We start from the raw sequence: 23,806 nt of genomic DNA, 5'->3' as shown, positions 1-23,806 counted from the left end.
CCAGTTAGAATGGAGTTTGTAGTTTTATTGTAGAAACTACTGAAGGCCAAGAGAAGTCCAGTATACCAATACATGAACAGTTTTCTGCAGAGTTCCCTAAAACTCCACCCTTAGTATACACACTATCTGCCCCCAAAAAATTGATGGTAGCGTATATCAACTAACTACTTTTCAGCTGTTTAATATTAACTGCTGATTTTTCAAGTGAGGATGGAGTGATCTCATTGCTCCCATTCTTCCCTTTACTTAGCCAGCTTCACATTTCAGCAATCTGCTCCTGATGCAGGTGTTTATTAGATCAGAGTTTTTTGGTTTCAACCTTTTTGACTTGCATCCTTGTCTTATCAGGGAGCCTATATCACACAGAAGAGGCTATAGAGACCAAAGGCAGGACTGGGTCTAGGACCCATATCAGAAAATCGTTCTGCATCTGTCCAAGTGTGTCAATGTGTCCATTAAATTGAAACCTAAGAGTGCTGCATGCTTCTTAATGGGAGGTCTTCTTACATGCTTTGTGGTCTCTAATGCTTGTTTGTATCCTTACATGAATGGCAACTTTGGCCTTATATTATGCCAACTATTGAACCCCATAGTTTCTAGCTAATTTATCTGGATAAAAAGCATTAGCAAAAAGCTCCAGTTGGAGAGAATATAGTAGAGATTTTTGTTCTTTGGTTTACAATCTGGGGACTTTGTAGTTATACATGCCAATCTTAAGAGAAAATGCTGATTGTTTGTCTTAAAAATCTTTATATTTGAATTTATTTTTCTATGAAGTTATAATTTTTCTGAAAGATGAAAGATAATGTTTGCATATTTATTTAAAAAATGTTTATTTGCAAAAAATGTGAGTTGGTTTATAGAACAAAAATTAGTGACAGAATATAAAAAAGTAAAAGCCAAACAGTAAATCAGAAAGAAATGGGGGGAAATTATGTTGAGGAGAATAAGGAAAGGGAAAAATAAGGGTAAGGGACTGGGAAGTTAGGCCTTGTAGTACACAAGGATCTGTCATTTTCTCTCATTTTGCAAGTGAAAGTCCTAAGGCCCGGTGTGGGTGAAGGAGTGGGGTGAATTAACTTTCCCAAGACCACAGAACTGAGAAATACTGACTTTAGAATTAAAACCCTTGATTGTCTTGTTCAAAGCCTATAGGCTTCCCACCATTTTTTGTTGCCAGTGGTTCATTTGAGGAAAACTGTAGTAGTCATAAACAAATTGTACTGATATAAAGGTGACCAACTCATCCCAGATTGCCTGGGAATGACCTGATTTTAAAACTAACACTTCCCCATCCCAAGATCCCCCTGAGTCCTGTGCAAACAAGCTGAGATGGTTGGTGACCCCACCTGATACTCTCTCAGCCATGGTAAGGATGAAAATTTAATGGAATTTTATACAATTGTCTTTGAATGGCAAAGTAAAGCTGGGATGGATACCTTTTGTTACAAAACTACATGATATCATTATTATTCCTCAATAAAAATCAGATCTTGCATTGTAAAAATTGTCTACTTTCTAAGATGCACCACAGGCTGTGGATATGGCAGTGATCTTTCTACTGCTGGTAATAGATTATTTATATTAGTAGTAGAACTTCACTTAAACATTTCTTTCTTGTGAAATTTGATATACTTTGGGTCATTTGGGCTAGGGGCAGTTTATGTATATTATATGTATATTCACAGTACATTGTTCATAGGCATTGCTAGACATTATTAATGTTTTATAAAGAGGCCCAGCATTAATTCCATAGCTTAAATAGGATCAAAGTTAATTTCTTATGTAACAGTAGGAGATGGGTATTCCGGGCCAGTGAGACGCTCTGCTTGCTGCTGCCATGCAGATTCTTTCTGTTTGGTTTCTCCAGTATCCCTTAAGATGTTTTCCTCTGCTGTGGTCAAAGCTCAGTTGCTGCCAAGTGCAAAAAAGAAAGTATAGAGAGGGCACACCCAAGTCTTAAGGCCCAGGCCCAAAAGTGGCAGAAATAATTTCTGCTCTCATCCCTTCAGAGAGAACATGGTTGCATGGCTGAACCTAACCGCAGGGGAAGGCTAGGAAGTGGGATTAGCCTGGTGCCAGAACAATGGGGAAAATGGATTTGGGGAACAGTCTCCCCTTCCAGGCATTATTTAAATATGTGTGAGTAGTTTTCAAATGTTTTTATGAAATGCAGAAAAATTATTGCCTCTCCAAACAACTTCTAAAGTTTTATCGTTTTGTTTTGGGTAGTATTAGCTCCCATTGTCATGTGGTGATTTATTTGCATTTATTTAATTGTCTGCAACAATTAAAACTGAATTAATGTTAAAAATGGTATAAAATGTGATAGAATCATAAAACAATCCTTTTTACCCTGGGAGTTCCCAGTCATGTAGTCACAGAGTTTAATTTGGATCCTCAAATAGATTAATGTTCCAAAAATGTCAGCATTCCAAAATATATTTCAATATGTTAAGTATATGCATTAAATAAAATGAAGATGGAAAATATGATATGTGATGAAAGAGTTGAGGAGCTCAAGAGGTAAATAAAAAATTTTAGAAAGCCCTTGGAGGGGAACTAAGGAAACATACATAAAATTCCAGAAGCTTCCAGACTATGTGAATGTTAGTATATGGGATCTACCCAAGGTCCATATATTGAGAGAGGCTTGGATCAAACAACTGATGAAAAGAGCTGGATGTTAGCACATCTATTTTAATTGATTTTAGCCTATTCACATTGTATAGTAATAAAAAAGTGATGTAATTTTATCATATTAGTGCATATTGAAGTAACTTTTCATGTTCCTTATAAAGCTGTTATTCCATATAGATGAATATTTAATATATATTATATTTGATATAAAATATTGCATATATGTAATCTCTATCATCTGTGTGAGTGTTTGTCCTATAGTGACCATGGAGTAGCATTATACTGGGTGCCCAGGAAAAGCTTTGTAACTATTTCTGGAGAAGTAATTTAGGTTTACGCCTCGTCATTTTCACCTCCATATTCTATATTGATCATTTTGTTACCAGCAATTTTAAATCGTGAGCATTTAATGTTGATGTTTTTATGTGTATAACAACTTGCATTAAGATGCAAGTTCAGATCTTTAGTTTAACTAAGTGGCATGAGAATTCCTTTGTAATTTTATTAAATCTAACTTGTGTAAAGAGACCAATGACTGAAGATGATTTTCACATGCTAATAGATTATATGCTATAGCAAAACGTTGCTTTGTATTGCTACTCCAGCAGCTGCAGTTTCAAGTATAGTTATTACCAGCTACAATATCACCCAGTTTTTTCTAAAAAAACTTACCAAAAGAAGTTCATGCTATTGACTCATTTACTCCCATATTTATTATTCCTATTGAAAATCACTAGACCTAATTCTATTGGTTTCCTTCTTGATTGAAAACATTTGAACCTAGGAAGCACAGTATTTCTTAAGACATTTGTAACTATTCATCATGGATATTAAAATTACAATCATGCTGCATTGTGTGAGCAATGATTTTTTTTAAAAAAATCTTTACACACATGGTAAGCGGGTGACCAATGCTATCCATATTGGAAGATGCTGAATGTTCTTATGACTGGTATTTGAAATTTTGATGTGTATTGCATTCGTTACTGAAAATCAAGAATACGTTTTTTTGCTGGTATAGAGTAAATTTAAAATGGGGTCTTTTGTAGAAGCACCCGTCCTGTTTAGAATGATATAACAGATGCTGAATGTTCACATATCAAACAAAATGCCAGCTTTCTGTAAAAAAGAGGTGTCAAAAAGTTTCTTTGTACCTTTAACGCATGTGATTATGTAGTACAAAATGCAGAGTTTGTAAAATTTCTTGAATATACAGGCAAAAAAATGAATAATTCAAAACAATTCATAAGTTCTACATTCTATTGTCCCTTTATAACGCAGGCAGAAGATAACAGTGCGCTCCCAATAGAGCTGAATTTGCACAAGTTACACCTCTGAAAATGCCAGATGGTCTATGGTCTACTTTTGAGAGCTGTCACATATGTAAAGATTTGAAAAAAGAAAGACAGCTGAATGAGAGCAGTGGATCATTAAAGGGAGAGCGAGGGTCCCTAGGCATCACTTGTGTTTTAAGAAGCATTGTGTCGTTTCCATATTAGCGTGCCTTTTTTTTTTTAAAGCCATACACAACTTTTACACAATAAGGAAAAGAAATCTGTTTAAAGCCAAGTAGTTATGATTTAATTGGTCAGGCATTTTTGTTCTTTATTTAAAAATAAAATCATAGTTTCTGCTTGATTTTAATTGGAATTTTACTATAAGCTTCAAGTCATACCCATAAAAAATTTTCAACAAAGTTAAATTTGATATCTGTTGAGATACCTAATATATCTAGGGCTTATCCAATTTTGCTTTGACTTATATACCACATGCATCTCGCAAAATTATTCAAATAAGAAATTTTTTTAATATCAAAAAACTGGAGTAAAGAGATAACATTTGGTTATCTGACCATAATATAAACTATCATAAAAATAATTAGGTGACAGTGAAACAAAAATAATGTACTATTATTTATCTGCAACAAAAATAGGTATCATTTTGAAGATTGAAATGTAGATAAATCATTAAGGATATGTTACCAGCAATACCCGGTATTCACAAATAGTCAATTTTAATAGTAAAAAAAGGTCAAATCTGTCAATTTTAGAATTTAGTGGCAGAACACAGTTGTCATTTACCACCATTATTTTTCTTTATTGAGAATGTTTAACTATTAAAAATAATTCTAAACTTATTTTGGATTATGGAATATTACAGAACGTTTTTGATTGACAAGGAGTCTTCCTGGCATTGGTCAATGACATTTCAACTTAAGCTCTCAGATTGCTTGAATTATTCTTTTTAGAGAAAAAGTGGTACAAAACATTCCATTGATTTGGTGAGATTACTGGAAAGTGCTTTGAAAAGAACACCAAATTAGGTTTAACTGTCTTTTTTGGCATCCTTTTAAATTCATATGCATAACTACCTTTATGTTCAATAGCAGTCATTAGAATGTCATTCCAGTTGATACAAGAAGTTTCAGAAGCAGCAAATTAATCTCTAAATCAAATGATTGCACACCCATAAGAAATAGATCTTCTTTTGCAGATGCTTTGATTGTAGATTTTAGTTATGAAAAGGGCATATATAGCTGCTAAACAGATTTGTACCTTTTAGACAGTTATTCTGCTTTGTTTATCACTTAAGTATTGAAAAACTGTAAGAGGATTTCAAATATTAGTTTTATAAATCAGATGTTAATGTTAGTAGACTTTGTATGAAAACATGCTTTGGTTTATTAAGTAAAAAATATGAATATGTTCTTTTTCTTGAAACATGCACATTCATGAGTAGAATATTTTGGTATGTTAAGATGTTTTTCTTCATGGTACGTAGGATATGTGGACAAGAACTAAAGTAAACAGTGGGGTGCTAAAGACTTACCCAGATACAAACAGTCTTCTGTCAAAAATATGTACCAAGTTTTATCCAGTTCCCAGACTAAAGATAATCAGTTTCTTTTAGATATTTATCAACTTTATGTATAACTGTTATGGCTTTGTATGCAATACTTTTTCTAAGTGGAAGAGTCATATGTAATTTACATTTCATGATTGTTCATAATCATAAATAAACAACTAATTAAAGCAGCAGTTTTAGATTTTGAAATTCCAGGAAAGCATAGAATAGTAAAATTTTCACAATGATTGTTTTTTGTTGTTGCTGAAAAACTATGATTTATAGCTTTGCTTAAGATCTACACAATGAAGGTAAATGATGATTTTAATAATAACCTCATTAACTTAACCAATGTAAACAGATAACTTGTGGGGGGCATCAGCACTTTAAACTGCCCAAAACCAGAATCCATCTTGGCTGATTTAAATATAAAGTGAATTCATTATCGGCACATAGGCTCTCCCAGAGTTATACAGCCAAGGATCATATCCATCCATTCAGTAGGGCTTCTCCGATGGAAACTGCTGCTGCGCCGTTGGACCACCGTTTTCCTAGGAAGTGGACTTCAGAAGCTGCCCCAACTGCCAAGACCGGTAAATGCCTCTCCACTGCCTGTGCTGAGAGGCTCCACTTCCCTGGTGTGGCTGACACCTTGCACTTGTCACTTCTAAATGCAAGCCGTAGTTCTGCTGGCAGAATTTAGATCACATACCTGCCCTCTCTCTAGCTGCAGAGTAGTATAGGATGTAATAGGGGAATTTACCAGAATCTGTGAGTATGTTCAGAAACGCTGGGCATACAAATGATTAATATTCATCCTGCTTGTTTTAGGATTCATTGTCCAAATAATCCTACTTGTTTGTCCTGCCTTGTATCATGCTGTTAAAATAGTCTCCTGTATTTTCACTTTAAGCTAAAAAAAGTTTTGCTTTTCCTACACAGGCATTTCATATATCTGGAGTTTATTTGTATGAGGTATACATGCACATACATGTGCACACACTTACATATCTGGGATCCTACTGTTCCATTGGTTTATATGTCTATGCCTATTCCAACACCATACTGGTTTTGTTACTTTAATTTTATAGTAAGATTTCATACCTGGTAAGTCGAGTCCCAGAACCCTTTTTCTTCCTTAAAATTTCCCTGGTGGTTCTGAATTATTCTTCCATATACATGTTGGGACCAGTTTGTCAAGTTCTGTAAATAAGCCTGATAGAAATGTTATAAGAATTACATTAAATAATAAATTAGAGAGATTTATAATATTAACCAAATTAACATATTTATACTTTCTCCATTTACTTGGGTTTCTTTTATGCCCTTCAGTAATGTTTTGTAATTTTTGCCATAAAAACTCTGTCCATTTTTTCCTAGTTTAATTCCTAGATACTTGTAGGGTTTTTTGTTTGTGGGCTTGTTTTCTTTTTCTTTTTTTTTGCTATTGTGAAGAAAGTTAATTTTTTCTTGTATATTTGTTAATTGGTTACTGTTTGCATATGGGAACATTATTGATTTTTTATGTGGTTGATTGTGTATAAATCTTGCTAAATTATTAGCTTTTCAGAAATTATAGTCTCTTACTTTATCCCCAGAGCATTAAAATCTGTGCACATTCTCAAAAGTTTTATTTCTTCCTTTCCAGAATTCAGACCTATCAAAATTCTCTGTCTTGTTTCTTGCTTTTGCCAGGACCTCCAGTTACTGTTGCATAAGTGGGATGAAGGTGGGCATTGTTTGCTTCTTTCTGGCCCACATGGGAGTAATTCTAAAGTTCTGCTACTTAATTTTGGTAAATATATTTTATAAGATCAAGGAAGTTCTCTTGTATTCCTAACTTTTCATAAATGGAGAATTTTTTAAATCAAATTAACGAATAAGTATAGAGAAGATTTTCTTCTCTGGGATTTAAAATGGAATTTTAAAAAACCACTGTATTTCTCTCTGTATCATCCAGCTTTGAATATCTGAATTCACCATTCCTTTTCTTTTATTTCAAAAGATAATTGAGTAGTTTATTATTGGTAGTAATGAGAAAATGCTGTTTTGTCTCTTGTACCCCAGAGTGTCCAGCACATAGAAAACAATGAAGACTTGCTGAATGAGTGTTAAAATACTTTTTCAGATTTCTAACTTACATTTCCTTACCAAAACCAGTATTTTTCTGCTCTTTTTTTATATCCTTGTGTAAAGTCATTTCTGATGACCCCACTTCCATTTTCCCTGTTAATAAAGTATGCTTTCTCTATGTCTATGTTTGTATTTTTGTTTCTTTGTTGCCTCTTCAGTTTTAGTATCATGGTTAAAACCCCAAATCTCTGTTACTGAGTGTACTTTCATTTTCATTATTGTAAAATTTAATTTCTTTTTCTTAACTGTGTAAATTTTTTCTTTCTTTTTTAGCCCAACCTCAGCGCTTGCCTCAGCTTCAAACTTCAGCACAGGAACCGAGCGAGGAGGAAATAAGCAAGATAAAGAACGGCCACACAAGTCTGAGCAATGGAAATGGAATTCACCACGGGGCCAAACATGTATCCGCAGATAATCGCAAACTTTCAGCACCTGTTTCTCAAAAAATGCATAGAAAAATTCAGTCCAGCTTGTCTGTAAACAACGATATCAGTAAAAAGAGCAAAGTAAATGCTGTCTTTTCCCAAAAGACAGGCTCTTCACCTGAAGGTAAGTTTGAGATGTATGCATATTTTATTTCACCAGATGTAAAATCATGTTCCCTAGTAATTATTTGATCAAGCAAACATAATTGAAGAAACTTGCTTATCCTTCAGACAAACAGGAATTTTGGTAAAATGCAGCTTAACTTCCCCAAAGGAAAGCACAGGATAGAAAAGGAAGCATTAGCAGCTGACATCCTGCTTTTAGATTATCGTCTTCTAGAGTGAAGTCATTACTTTAAATAAACTGCTATACTTCTTTTTTTAATGCTACATTTAAAAATATGAATACAACATTTTTGTGGCATACATGAGTGTTGTGTGTGTGTGTATATTTTTATCCCTCCCTGATGCAATATGTTATTCTATAGTTCAGAGATAAGATTACCTGCTTGTATTTTTGTCTTGCAAATCGGTTCTTAAATATGCCAAGCTAGGATGAGAAAAAGATTGGAGAATTTTCATCCTTTTCCAGGGAATGGGCCAGGTGATTTCTGTGGCTTGACTGACCAGGATCTTTCAGCCACCACATTGCCACTGCCCCAGCCCATTCCAGCCTGACTGTGGTCTGGCCATTAGCTCCTCCTTTGCAGGCACTTAGCTGTGCTCTCTGACCCCTGGGGAACTAGTTACTACCTCTTCAGTTCTACCTCGTCCTGCCCTTGGCCAGGTTAAAGTCAGGTTAAATACTATGAACCTGAGAAAGTTTTTCTTTATTGTAAAACAAATCCATGTGATGACAATTAACCTACAGACTCCTTTTACATGGTTCATTGTATTATGTTAAAAAAACAAAAATCTCCGCTCATATTTAAGGTTGCCAATTTTTCGCAGCATATCTATGGTCCTCTGCTATTCCTCCTTTTCCTCCTTTCCGTCCTTTAGCAGTTCTTGGGCATCTAAAACCTTGAATCTGAGATATGTGGATATATTTCAGATATATGTAACCCTTGGCCTTTACCCTTCTATTCCCTTTCCCTTCCCTTTCTATTTTTGCCATGAAATCTTAAATAAGAGAAATTCTATGGAATGCCTCTGTGACGTTAGCCATGCTTATTCATAGACATAAATTGAGTTGTAAATAGGAAATTGTATTGAGAGTTACCAGGAATGAGTGGGAGAAAGGATATTACATTTTGGCTACAGGTGTCTCAAACTCCACTGAGGTAAAGTGTTAGGTTGATCAAATGATATGATAATAAATGGTCTGCATAGTTCCAGGTCAGTGACACTACTTTCCAAACTAATTAGATTGAAAGGGACTTGATTGACACTTTAAAATGAGTTTGACATGTAAGCTGCATGGTCATCTCTGAAGCATAGGTAGGCTGTTAACTAAACTGGCTCTCCAAGGAGTTGGGAAGGCAATGCAATTTTCTTTAGAGGATCTTCACTTCTAGGTGATTGGGTGAAATAATTGGATGCAATTGAAATCTACTTGTTTTATACATTTGAATTTACTTATTATGTCCCTAACCTCTTATTTTCCATTTGATATTTACTTATTTTAGTATTAAAGAATGGTAACATTTACATATCAATCCAACTTGAAATAGCTTATGGAATTTTTATAAAATTTTTCATTTTTGCTTGTTTTTAATACCGTGTCTGAATTTATTTCTGATGTAAGAATGCAGCTTCATAAGTAACATATGAAGGAGGAGGAAAATCACCAGTCTGTGAGTGAAATACAGTTCTGCCCTTCTTCTTCCTCTCTCTCTCTCCCTCCTTCTCCCCTTCCCCCTTTCTCTTTCCCTTCTTCCTCTCCCCCTCTCATGCGCACACCCACACCATGGCCTACCACAAAGATCTGGATGAGGGAAGTTCCTTGTTAATCTGCGTTTATCCCAAAATATGTTCCAGATTGGGTTGGAGACATAATGGGCATGAAGTACAAGTAAAAATGTCTAAACATATTGTACGAAGTCCTATCCATAACTTCACTGTTAAGTCTACAGAATGTAGCCAATTGTAGATTCCTTTTATTGTAATTGCTGAGATCTACATTAAAATTCCATTGTCCATATTTTTCTCAAAGTTAGATATTGTGATAAGTTTTGTCACTATTTAAGGTTGTGCTCTAAAATTTTGTTGTTTCTTCTGACTTTCAGTTTTGAAGTTAAGTTTTTTTCTCTGGCAATGTGCTAGAATAAAAAACAAAAACAAAACAAAACAAAACAAAAACCCACCAAACTGATAGAAAATTAAAAGGAAAAACACTCTGAACTCTGCCACCAGCTTGCTGGGGGACTTGGGTTTCTGTGGGCCTCCTTTTTCTATGAAATGAAGAGTTTGGATTAAGTCATTTTAAAAATTAAGTTTAGTGCTGAGAGTCTGTGATTCTCCTCTTACAGCAAAGCTGCTTCACTCTCAGGGCAGATCTCTTGCTCTATGAAATACGTGATCCCTTGCTGAGGAGAGACCTAAAACCTGCTGCGCCGAACAGGGCAATGGCAGAAACGGTTTTGGTGAACAGAAATTGCACCTGAATTTCAGGAGGCCTATATGTCAGAACATTAGGCCTTGAACAGGCTTGATTTGCTGTGCAAATAAAAATGGTTAGAAATTATTTTTACAAAAGCAGTAACAATGGGGGGTGGGATTTAATAGCTAGGAGTCTTTGTCCATTAGTGCTGCTATAACAAAATACCTGAGACTGGGCACTTGATAAAGAGAAGAAATTTATTCTCTCACGGTTCCAGAGACCGGCAAGTCCCAAGATCAAGGTGCTGGCAGGTTCAGTTGTCTGGTGAGGACCGCTGTCTGCTTCCAAGATGGTGCCTTACTGCTTCATCCTTTGAAGGAGAGGAACACTGTGTCCTCACGTGGCAGAAAGCAGGTCAAGAGATCAAAAACTGCGTGAAGCCTCTTTTATTAGGGTCTTAATCTTACTCATGGGTGAGAAGCCCTCATGGCAAAATCACCTCTTAAAGGCCCCACCTCTTAGTACAATCACCTTGCACGTTATGTTTCAATGCCTGAATTTGGGAGAGGTTACATTCAAACCACAGCACTAGGCTTTTTTCAGTTTACTGTTTCACATTTTTTGGAAGTCTTCATCATCTGTTCTACTGACAGCAAATGAGCAAACAAGTAGCAAAATAACATAAACCCAAAACCTCAAAAGCAGCTAGCCATGCCTACTTTGACAATGTTTGTTAGGGTCCTCCATGGTGCTTGTGGTTGTGATTTTTGTATTATACATAAATAACGTCAACAATGAGAGGGGCATTTTTCTGGTTCAGATGATGGAATTAAATATTTAACTATTTCATAGTGTTTGATTAAGAGCACTGAGGGCCTCTTTGGAAAACACTGCTAAGATGTGAGACCACTACTTATATAGCAGTAAGGACTGACCCAGCTATGGGATTGAGTCTGTGGGTTGATGAGATGTTTTAATATGCCTTTAACTGTGGGTCATCTAAGGCCTGAGAGCAAATGGGCCTGCACTTCAGCGGGCTCCTTTTAAGCTATGTTGATTCATATAGTTAGAGTGGCTTCTGGGTGCTACCTGCTTCTCTCGCACGAACTCATTTAATTCTCCCAACAGCACTACAGTTCTATGAATTATGTGCAATCATCTAATTATAAGTGAGTAAACTAAGGCACAGGGAAGTTAAGTGAAGCTGCTGAAGTCAACTGGTGCATGGTAAAATTGAGATTCCAACCCACACATTCTGGTGGCACAGTCTATGCCTCCTAACGTTTGTGCTACTTTGCCTTATTAAAGTCTGAGAAGAACATAATTTACTGGCCATTTCAACATCACATTGGATGTTAAGAGTGTTACAGCTGCAGGTCAGGCAGGGATCTCATTAGTACACATTTGCCTTCTTACCAAAATTTTATATACCAACTCTAACATCTGTGTTCTCTGTTGTTTTCCTTTTTCTACAAAATTGTAAATTCCTAAAAAGACCAGACAGAGTCTGAATGAATTTTTTTTTTTTAATTTATAGTGGTGCCCAGCATAAAAACTTCATAGAGTTTCTCATGAGCTAATAAGTGATATGGCTCTTTGTTCCAAACCACTTTATCCTACTCTTCCTTGAAACTAGCACTGGAAAAGAAAATGTGTGCTCATATTCACTAAAACATGTTCTTTTTTAAAAAGTCCCATTTTTGCAAGAGAGGGAAAAAAATAGCCATGTGGGAAAATATTGCACATTGCATTTAAAGGTTATTAAATTAGTAGATTTCTACTTGTTTTGTATAATTAAATATTTCCATACATACTTTAATTTTCTGATTGCATCATTCAGGTGGAGAGTTTTAAGACTAAATGCTTAAGATTCTTGACCTTTGAAGTAATTATAGTATAATTTAGTATCATATAATATTCAAATTGCCAAGGGTTTCCATTATATTTGAAGACACTTTTCTTATCACAGGAGTGGTAAATCCTAATGTGTTTTAGGTATGCCAGTTACAGCTGTATATTTTCGTAAAAATTAAGTTTCAAGAAAAATATTTTTAGGCCGGGCACGGTGGCTCACGCCTGTAATCCTAGCTCTGGGAGGCCGAGGCGGGTGGATCGCTCGAGGTCAGGAGTTCGAGACCAGCCTGAGCAAGAGTGAGACCCCGTCTCTACTAAAAATAGAAAGAAATTATCTGGCCAACTAAAAAATATATATACAAAAAAATTAGCCGGGCATGGTGGCTCATGCCTGTAGTCCCAGCTACTAGGGAGGCTGAGGCAGTAGGATCGCTTAAGCCCAGGAGTCTGAGGTTGCTGTGAGCTAGGCTGATGCCACGGCACTCACTCTAGCCCGGGCAACAAAGTGACACTCTGTCTCAAAAAAAAAAAAAAAAAAAAAGAAAAATATTTTTAAAGAGATTTTATACTTTTCAGGAATTTTGGGTGGTTAGTTTATACTCCATATTTGATAATCTAGATTTAGTATTTAGTTTATACTCCATATTTGATAATCTAGATTTAGTATTTAGTTTATACTCCATATTTGATAATCTAGATTTAGTATTTATAGAGAAATACATACCCAATCGTAGCATGTCATTGAATTTAAATGCTGAACAATAAACGCTTTGTGTATATAGCAATAACTAGGATCATCTCACTGTTAATCGCATAGAGGCAGTATGGTCTGGTGATTAGAGAACAGGCTCTGGAACTGGTCTGCTTGGAGTCAAATACTGGCTTTTTCACTGACCAATGATGTGTCCTTGGGCAGGTTACTTAACCTCTTTGTGCCTCAGTGTCTTATCTGTAAAATGGGGATATTATTAGTACCTACTTCATAGGATTATTATGAAGAAGAGTTGAGTTGATACTGCTCCGTGCTTAGAAAATGGGCTGGCCCAGATATAGGATGTGATAACTGTCAGCTGCTGTTATGATCATCATTATTAAGGAGCACAGAGGGCTCAGGAATGTTAGCTTCCTGGAAAAGGCAATGGCTGGATGAGGACCTGAAAGATCAGGCAGAGTTAGGTTAGGGAGTTGAGAATACAGGGAGGCATTCAAGGCTGAAGGAGCTATATGAATTAATGTATTTTGCTCAGAGAACCATAAACAGTTTGGTGTTTCTGAGAACCTAAATCAGGAGAGATGAGACCAGCAGGTAGGAAAGGACCAGTCCAGAGGCAGCCTGGGATGCTGTGTTCTTCTGAAGCGATAGCCAAGATCCATATGTTTTCTCTGAAGGACATCATTTCATATCCCATACATGCTTTTTTGAAAAATTATGCTTTCTTTTCTCTCCATAATTCAAAAATTCCATGGCTGCAATTATGTAGAACCAGGGTGCCTTGTTACTTGTAGTAAATACTGTTCTATATTAACCTACACTGCACTGTGCACTCTGATTGCCTTTACAGGCTTTTTGTACATTAATAATGAACCATTACCATGCATACAATGATGAATTGGTTTTAGACTTGTCGAGCTTGGGATGCTAACAAGCTCTGCAGGAGACGTTTGGACCTATGCATGAACTGAAGCCCAGTTCTTATTTTACTGCTTCTTTCTGCTTTCTTTTCTTTAAACTATTCTTTTAGCTTCTCACCTCTATGACCTTTCTTTTTCTCCTTTTTAGGCTCCTCTTCCTCTTTTTGGTGCATTTTCCCATTGTATTCACTGTGTAGCGTTTCTCACACTAGACCAGAGGGCTAGGGCATACTCCCCAGAGGAGGCATTCAGCCATGATTCTCCAGGAGACAGTCTGGGTGGGACACACAGTTTTCAAACAGGACTCAGCAGGATTGGGCAGGACAGTTTGAAAAGCCCACTAAGTGATTCAGAGATGCCCTGCCCCCTCCTTCCTTGTGAATTACTGGTAAAGTGGTAAAAATATCTTTCTGGACCTTACTACTTCCCCTTCCCTTATCATCATCTACAAACCCTGATCCAACTCCTTGCACCTGGAATTGTGCCTTTGCCCTAATGCTTAGAGGCATCCGCACACATGGTTAGGAGACACCACTGTGTGCCTTCATTTCTTCTCTCTCCTCAGCCTGGAATGTTCTCATAACTCCCTTTGCCTTCTTGACCTCTACACATTCCTTTTCATAACTCATCTTAGGCATCATCTCCTGATGCCCCATTTTGGGTTAATTGCCCTTCTTTGAGGTTTTCACAGCACCCTTGGGGTACAAAATTATACTGAAATTTATCTGTGTTACTGATTTCTTGTGCTCAATTGTAATCTCATTGCAGGCAAAGACTCTGTCTTACTCATCTTTTAATTTCCAGTGCACTGCCTAGTGCCTGGCTTACAGGAGTCCCCTAAATGTGGAAGTGAGTAAGGAGTGTAAATTGGAGGACATAGGTACTTGTTCTTTAACATTCCATGGACATCGGGGCTGAAACTGCAGGAATGGTTGACATCCTCAAGGGAGAGAATATGAAGAGATAAAAGGGAGTGTGAATACTTGAACTAAAAAAATTGCAAAAAGAGACGCAGTAGAGGACTGGAGTGCAGAACTCCTGCCTGCCAGCTGCGTCAAGTTTCTCATTGTTCCATACGGTTTTCATACAACTACACATTCCCAAATCCTGAAGCCAAGAAAAAAGTTAGAAAGGTAAAATCAAAATTGAGTTGGTTGTTGTTAGTTTCGTCTGTATTGTAAAATCTTATATTCATTTATTTCCATAAAAAAACTTGTATTTTGTAGTACTTCCATAATTGTAGAAGTACTACAGTAGTATTTTAGTGGAAGGACAATAATAGGACTTCATGATGTGACCATGGTGTTATAATCAGAGCTTCCAGAAACAAATTTTCTGTGACTTTGGCAAGATATGTCACTGCATTCCTCAAAATACTTAATTTGCTTGGATGATGTTTTGTTTTGTTCTGTTTTTTCAGGCTCAGTGCCTTCCATTCCATGTCAGAATAATGGTGTGGGAGAAAGGTTTAGAATTCTGCTTTCCAATGCAGTATTTGCTAGTACTTTGGAAAATAAGATTTTAACAAATTTTGCTGCTCAGCCAACACACTAAATAGAATAGTAATAATACAGTGAGGTGTGCATGTGGAAGAGTAGCCATAATCAAAGCTGACTATATCAAAATATAAATTACTCTCCACATATAAATCATTGCTTTTTGTTTACTTGAAATATTTAATCAGCTCTTCTTAAAAAATTAAAGCAATTATTCATCAGAAGTACTTATAAGCAGTAGTAAGTGTTTCTGTGGGCCGAAAGTAAACATTTAAATACATTACCTTTAAAGCTTAGGGAAATAGGCTAACTATGTAATTTGTATTCTCACACCCATCCATTTGATGAGGAGCAAAGAAAAGATTTTCCAAGGTTCTGAAAAATACATAACTTAACATTGAAACTTAGAGACAACTCAAAATGTGCCTTGCATCTCAGAGGTCTTTTATAATAACCAGTAGCCTTGCAGACCATCTTACAGAAGACATAGAAGTTGTCAGCTACACATGGACTCCGCTTCCTTCACCTTTTGTTTTTGATTTTATAAACAGGCTATCTTAGGCCTCTGCTCTTGCGATTTATGTTAAGTTAGCATTCACTCTGGAGATGGGTGGGGAGGAAATGAAACAATGGAGATACAGATAGATTGGCCAGGAAGCTCTGGGGTGTGGGGCGGTTGGATGAAGAGACTATTTAGAAACCAGGTTTCAGAATAATAAGCTAAATGGAAAGAACTGAATAACTCTTATGACCCTATAAACACATCAAGGGTTTTTTTTTAATATACAGTGATGAAAAGTTAGGTGACTTTTTTTTTTTTTAAGGTCAAACAATAATATGTAGGCACAGCAGCCAGGCTGGAGATGAAAGTTTGCTTTCAGCCCAAGTTACGCCAAAGGCAGGCAGTCAGGGACCCAAAGGTTTGGGACTGAAGGAGGGGTCCTGGCCCAGGGGTAAATCTGGGTAGAACTGGAACAGCAGTCAAATATGCATTCTGAGCATATTTGTTCCCATAGATGGGAACAATTTGGGTATGTTTACATTTGGGTACAAAAGATCCAGGAGAGATAAGTTAGAAAAGTTTGAAGATATAAGAAGGTAGTAATGATACCTTCTTGACAAGCCAGCATAGCTTTAGAGTTCAATACACTGAGCTAAGTGACTGTGCTTGCATTAGGCAAAGCAAGAGAATTGAGCAACCAGAGCATTTACTGGTTGTTGACCTCAATGGCTCTGCTCTCTATGGGTCATGTGGTTGATTAATCTTAGAAGATTTCTGAGTAATTTCTATGGAATGTGTTGGTATGAAGAAATGTAACCTTTGGTGATTAAAAAGCCTATCTCAAGTCCCCACTCCTACCTCATTCCATGAGCATTAATTGCATTTTAACAAAAAGGCATTGGCAGGGCCCCGTAACTCTGTGTTCCAAAAATCTGACTTTTGTGTTTTGTGCCACAAATTGATGGAAGTTCATAGCTTCTTATAGTTGATACTCATAAGGCTCTTACTTGAATTTAATTATAGCTTTTATGCATAGTATAAGAAATAAAACAAAACATAAATAGTTAACAAAAACAATTAAAGAGAAGTATAGGAAAGCTGATTAGGAAAACCATTGCATAATCCAGAAAAATAGAAAACAGTAGGTTAATTTTAAAATATATTTAAAGTAAATTTTTTTTTGTATGTCCTATTCATCATTGAATTTCTATCACAAGCAACGGCTTGAAATGGCTAACACTTAAACTTGGTGGCGCACGCTTATAGTCTCAGCTACTCTGGAGGTTAAGGCAGGGGGATCCCTTGAGCCCAGAAGTTCCAGATTGCAGTGAGCTGTGATCGTTCCACTGTACTCCAGCCTGGGTGACAGTAAGACCCTGTCTCAAAAAAAAAAAAAAAATGGATTTTTGATTAATTGTGATAGTGCCTTACATAGTAATTCTTATCATTTTTGGTTTCATGGGCTTCTTTAAGAATCTGACAAAAGTTATGATATTTTTCCTCCAAGTTTTTATGAAAAGTGGTGAAATCTTATCATGTTATTCTTGGAGGTGAACAAAGAGATTGGATACTTTCAGATATCATATTCTGAAATAAGATGTCCTTAAGAACTTAAGAAGGAGGGGCCTAATGAGTCCTTGTAAGGTTTTTGATTTTGAGGTAAGAAGCCTGTGTCAGGCTTTGAGCCGATGGCTGACATGATGTGACTTACCATTTTTGAACATCATCTTGCATTTTGTGCTGAAGGTAGACTCCGAATACGCAAGGGCAAGGAAGGGAGACCTGCTGTGATACTATTACAGCGACTCAGATGGCACGTGATAGGGCTGTATTAGGGTGACAGTGGTGAAGGCCATGAGATATTGTTGTATATGGATGTATTTTGAGGACAGAACAGGATTTGCTAAAGAATGGGATTTTAGTGTGAGAGAGAGACAGGGATTAAGGATGACTCCAAGTGTTTTGGCCTGAGCAGCTGAAAGTATGAAGCTGCCATTAACCAAGATGAGAAGACTGTGGGAAGAATAGGATTTGGGTCTTGGAAGAAGATAGGTTTGGTTTTGAATATGTTAGATTTGAGCTGCCCATTATATATATGTGTATATATTATGTATAAGCTGTGGTGTGGAATAGGTGGATAGGGGAGGCTGGAGTTCAGAGGAAAGGTCTGCAGCTTGAGATACATTTTGTGAGTCATCAGGGTACAGAATGTACAATGGACAGGATCACCTAGGGCTGGGGTTCTCAAGTCTGGCATCTGGGTATTTGGGGTAAGAACTTCAGAGCAAAGGGAGCAGGAAGTAAATACAACCCTGGGCTTTGCCCTCAGAGATTGTGATTCACTTGGAGTGGAGTGAGTCTGAGGCCTTAGCTTCCTTTAGAAGCTCCCCTTAAGATACTGATAGGAATGCAGAGCTATGAACTACTGCCCAGAAAGAAGATAAAGTACAGAAATATTGTAAAAACTAAGCCCTGGGCCACTCCTTGAAGGAAAGATCAGAAAATAAAGAGAAACCATGAAAAAAGTGTGGATGAGTAGTCAGTGATGGAGAAGGAATAGAGAAGGGTAGCTTGGAAACCAAGTGAGCAAAGTGTTAAAAGGGAGGGAGTATGATCATGTGTCAAAGGCTGAGGAGTCCAAGAAGATGAATGAGGAGTGACCATTGAAATTGTCATATGGACATCATTGGTGACCTTCATACTTCTGGTGGTGTGATAGGGTCAGAGGGTGATTGAGAGGGATTCTAGAGAGAATGGGAAGAGAAAAATTGAAGATAGCAAGTCTAGGTTACTCTGTGCAAGGAGTTTTCCTAAAGGGGGATGGTAAAAGGGCTAGGAACTAAAGGGGAATGGTTTTAGAAATGGGATATATTGGTTGCATGCTGTTGAGCTAACAGAAGGCTGATGACACAGGAAGAGGATGTTCTTGAGTAGGCATGAGGAGAGGCGATCCAATGCAAAGTGCCCTGGGCGTTGTAATTGTGTGTGTGTATGTGTGTGTGTGTCTTTATCATCCTTCTCAGATTTTAGATCATTAGAAGAAAGGAGTCGTGCTTGGAGAACATTACTTTTTACAGTGACTGCTTTAGTCTTACACATATGAGGGACTTTCTGTTTCTTTAACTGGAGATTTTTCAAATGGCCCGTGGGATTTGGCATAGTAGATTTACAAGTTTTGAAGACCTTCTACTTAAGAAAATATTTTATCATTTGGATTGATGGTAAATGTGCTAAAAGTTTCCATTCATTTTAGAAGGATTTCAAAACATTTCTTAGTTACAGTAATAGCACTAGATACTGTGTAATACTACAATTCAAAGGAAGACGGTTTTGGGAAAAGATACAGAATGTGCAGGATGTTTTGAATCTTCTGACAAAAACTGGCTAATGACTCATCAGTGTCTTGTAGTTTATAAAGAGTATATAGAGATAAATAGTATCCAAGTATTATTCATTGAATATAATTTTTGTCTTCAGCTATTTGAGATAACCATCCTGTAGTAAAACTTCATCTCAGATACTCATGATAAATCAAAATATTTTCTTTATATTTTGTATTTCACTTTAGCCTGAATTTTACTTTAGCTAAAATATTTTCCCTTCTGGAAAAATGAGTTGTATTTTTGAGAGTGGAAGAGTAAGTATATTTAAATTAGCTGTTGAAGTGAGGAAATATACTGATGTGTAATACATACCTTAATTCATGTCCAAATACCATGTGGTCTATTATTAGAAATCTGCAAGAAGGAGAACATTTTAAATTTTAAGCTTAGCTGGACTACATTCATGTTCCTTTGTCTTTAACTGAAACTATTTTTTATGATACTATATTTGGTATTTTTTTATTATTGTATTTGATGCCTTCATAATTTTCCTGCTTTTTCCTTGAGTGTTTTATTACTACATTCTTTCAATTCCTTTTTTTGTGTGCCCCCACTTCTAGTTCTGCATGCTCAAAACATCTATTGTTTTCCTCACTAAATTGACACTACAATATTTAAGAATAGAGAATTTTCATATTGGAAGAAAATTAACTTTGAACATGGAGTTTTTAAAGAAGAAGAGAAGATTCTGCAGCAATAGGAACAAAAGGGTGTCTTTCCTGGTGAGGAGCGTGTCTGTTTTGTGCTATAGTGAGAGGACCTCCCATCTTTGCAGATCTGGCCTGCCAGGTCCAGGGTTTTGGTTGTCTGATTTTGGTCATTACTCCAAAGTGCACCTTCTATTAACACATCTCTGTCCGTCTCTGTCCTGCACCTCTCTCTCATAGCTCCTTCCTTTCTTCCCTCCTTTATTTTTCTTACTTGTGCTCCCTCCCCTCTCCTTACCTGTTTCAGTTGAAAATTTTGCATGATTCCATTCAATTATAAATTACACTTATGGGAGCCCAAATAGCAGTGATTCATAACATTTTCAAAAATTATACTTTAGTACTTTTTCAGTTATTTTTATTCTTAGTTTGTATGTTTGTGAGTATGGGTACGTAGCTTAAAAGAAATAGCTCCAGAAATCTCTTATCTAAGACCCAAGACTTTTTCAACAATGATTTTTTTTCCTAGATTGACTTAAATTCTCATGTATTTGAGTTCATTTCTATTCTTTTAGAGTACATAGCAGTTTGTTGGGGTTTTTTTTAAATACATTCCCAAATGACTCCCCCCTCCCCAACTCCCAAAACTAATTGATGTTACATAGAAATACTTGTTTCTCTTAGAAATGTTTTCATTTTTCTAAATACTTAAATATAGTGTTAAACTATTACAGTTTTGAGAACCTTTTATAATTAATATGTATAATTGTCAACTAGTATAGGGTGAAATAGGATAGAGGGGAGCTCATGGTATAAAGCTGTCAAATTTCTGAAAAACCCTTGCAAGGTGAATTTTTTTTTATATAGAAGGTTTAAGTTGACTACCCTAGAAGCAATTTGAAAGATTTACTTATGACCCTCTAGCTCAGGGGTCTTTAGCTTTGAGGAGTTCATGACTTTGATGAGAAAAAATAATCAACTTAATTTCATTAACCTTGTAACTTAAAATGAAATTTAGTATTTCTCTCAGTTATGTATGTAGGCAATAAACCTCAGTAGCATTAGTAGTACCTGTGACTTTGTCCCTGATATTTTAATATCCGTAGGACAGTTATTGCAGAAATCATGAAATATTGTTTATGCCAATCACCACTTTAAAATTATAGTAATCAGATTGCTACTTGATTTTGTTGTGAATGTGTTTATAAAGCAGCGTACATTTCTTCTACCTCAACTTTTAATATTATAACTATTTTAACATAATTGTTTATCTTCAAAATCTTATGCATTTTATTTTACAGATTTAAAAACATTTTGTATCCATGGCCCACAAAATAAACCCCACAAAAACTAAAACTAAAAATGCTTACCTCTTTGCATCCTAAGCATTCTTCATAGTAAAAAATAATTTCTTTTGTAACATACTTGTTTTGTCAATTTACATTTCTCTGTGCAGTTTGGACAATGCAGACAACACAGAATTTTTTTAATAGCTTTGTTTACTCATATTATATTGAAGTGATAATAAAGGAATATCTAAATTTCTACCTGAAAAAATTATAGTAAATAGTAAATTAGTAATTGTTGTTTTCATGTTTACATTGTAATGTCATACTTTTCCCAGTATATAGTCAGCAATGCCAAGATACAGAAGAATGGAGAAAATTAACTTCATAGTTTTTGTATGCTACAATTTGGGAAGTCTTAATTTAACTCTCCATAAATAAGTACAGGAGAAAACACAGGAAATGCTTCGAAGTCAACAACCTGGTAACACATTTTTTTCAGGGCTTTTAGGCAAATCTTCCAGTGGGATTTGAATTGATATGCACCATAGTGTGGCCTTGGGCCCCCTTCCAAGCACAGGACCCTGGTAATTTGTGCTGGTTTCCCTTCCTCTTGTACACTTGATGGAAGGAAAAATGGAAGGTGGTAGGCTTCCTCTCAAGTGAATGTAGGAGGCAATTAGAAGAATAAAATAGAATAATTATAAAGCAGTTTGCTCAGGGAAATTAATGATGCTCCTTATTTTGAAGGAGAAAAAGATATTCATACTAATAAATAGTGGTTGTCTCTTGTAAGATTGAGAAATCCAGGAGTTTGGGGGAAATGTGAAGATAATTGAAAGAAAAGAGCAAAATGGATTGATATACTACTTTTCCAAAGACATATTAAACCTGCCTAAATTTCTACCATTACTTCTCTTGGGAAATCAAACTGGAGGAACTGGACCTCTTGGGGAATAACATCCCCATAACATAACATAATTTAAAGTTGACACTAGAAGTTGAAGTTTATTTTTTTCCTAATAATTATGCTCAGTGAGGGATGCAGCAATTGCGTTTTGGAATGACAGAAGAGTAGTTATTTTAGAAAGAACATTTCAACATCTATGGTAGATATCTCCTAGAAAATGTGTTCCGTGGAGTGACAGGAGAAGTTAAAGTAAAACCCAAAGTCATCTTTACCTCAGGCCACACAAATGAATTGCATCAGGTCAACAGGTGTGTATGAACGGCCAGCCGTGTGCCAAGGCCTGTGTGCTAGTGTACATAGAGGAATTCCATTTTATTTTTTAATCAAGTGCCTTTGATTTTTCTTTTCTGTTGCCTTTAAAAAATACATTTCTAGTCAGAAATAAGTATGAACCTACTGGCTCTTGAATGCCAGTTGACTACAAAAAAATATATACAATATATACGTGTGTGTGTGTGTGTGTGTGTGTGTGTGTGTGTGTGTGTGTGTGTATTTAAAACTGGCCTCCATACATTTTTACCCCCTTTCCAGATTTGTATCTTTTGGTGAAACTTCTAACTTGCTTGTGACCCTGTCATTCTGGTATACCTACCTTTTAGAACCCAAAATCTGGATTATCTGTCTTTTCAACTTCTGTCAATAACAGGGAGCTGAACACTACTAAGGAAACCTTGCTGACCATAAAAGTCTCTATCACTGGACACGTATGGTCTCAGGTCTCAACTGATTCCCAGAATCTTGCAGCGGGTCTTTATTACGTCCCAGATTCGTGCAACAAATCATCCTTGAGCACTTGCTCTGTGGCCGGCGCTCTTCTAGGTACAGCAGCAAACCACAGAGACAGGCAGACCTGCCTCTCCCGTTTTCACAGTGGCTGTGACCTTGTGTTGCTACTCTTTTGAGAGAAGCTCTCTGCAGCTTTGCCTCACTCTCCAGGGGGAGAAGTGGCCGTGCAGCCTTTCCCCGCAGTCCCTCTACCCCGGGCCTTACAAACTCACCTAAACCGGATGCTGTTGTACCTTCCACTTCAAAGGAGGAGAAGCCCGTCTTCCTGTTGTAGCTCACATCCTGTCACTGCAGCTCTGTCGTCAGCTCACGCCACCCAGTAGCCCCTTTCCACTCTAAGCGAGTTTCAGCTCTCTTCCTGTCTGCAAGTGTATGTGCGGTGATGGTGTGCGGGTGCGTGTGTCTCTCCTCCTGCATTCTGCGTCCCGTTGTAGTTTTTCCTCACGCTTCTCCCTCTCTTCACAGACAGATTTCTCGAAAGGGTGTCTGCATTCGTGGTCTCTGCTTCTTCGCTTTTCAGGCCCTCCCCAACTCACTGCTATTCATTTACGTGCTTAATACATCACTGATGTCTCTGGCCAGAGTATCGGACACAACCTCCTTGAGATATTTTTCTGTCTTGCTTCCATGGCACCTTGGCCTTCTTCTAGTATTTCTACTCCCATG

The 23,806-nt window shown here is 36.6% G+C and overlaps 1 protein-coding gene and 1 long non-coding RNA gene across 2 annotated transcripts in view; one reads left to right on the top strand and one right to left on the bottom strand.

The window, feature by feature from the left end:
- The window catches only part of MDFIC (MyoD family inhibitor domain containing), an 82,868-nt gene that overhangs the window by 44,531 nt on the left and 14,531 nt on the right, over nucleotides 1-23,806 (top strand). Inside the window, exon 4 of the mRNA XM_045564062.1 lies at nucleotides 7,891-8,166. Within this exon, the coding sequence (XP_045420018.1) occupies nucleotides 7,891-8,166 (276 nt within the window). The remainder of the gene's footprint in view (nucleotides 1-7,890; nucleotides 8,167-23,806) is intronic.
- On the bottom strand, nucleotides 17,405-23,401 carry LOC123646886. Its single transcript, XR_006738082.1, has 3 exons — nucleotides 23,353-23,401; nucleotides 19,764-19,805; nucleotides 17,405-17,444 (listed from the first exon to the last, which is right to left on the bottom strand). It is a non-coding gene; the product is annotated as an uncharacterized LOC123646886 (long non-coding RNA).

The sequence above is a fragment of the Lemur catta genome, chromosome 11 (genome assembly GCF_020740605.2).
Source record: "Lemur catta isolate mLemCat1 chromosome 11, mLemCat1.pri, whole genome shotgun sequence".
Lineage (NCBI taxonomy): Eukaryota > Metazoa > Chordata > Mammalia > Primates > Lemuridae > Lemur > Lemur catta.
This window is presented reverse-complemented; position numbering and strand designations above follow the sequence as displayed.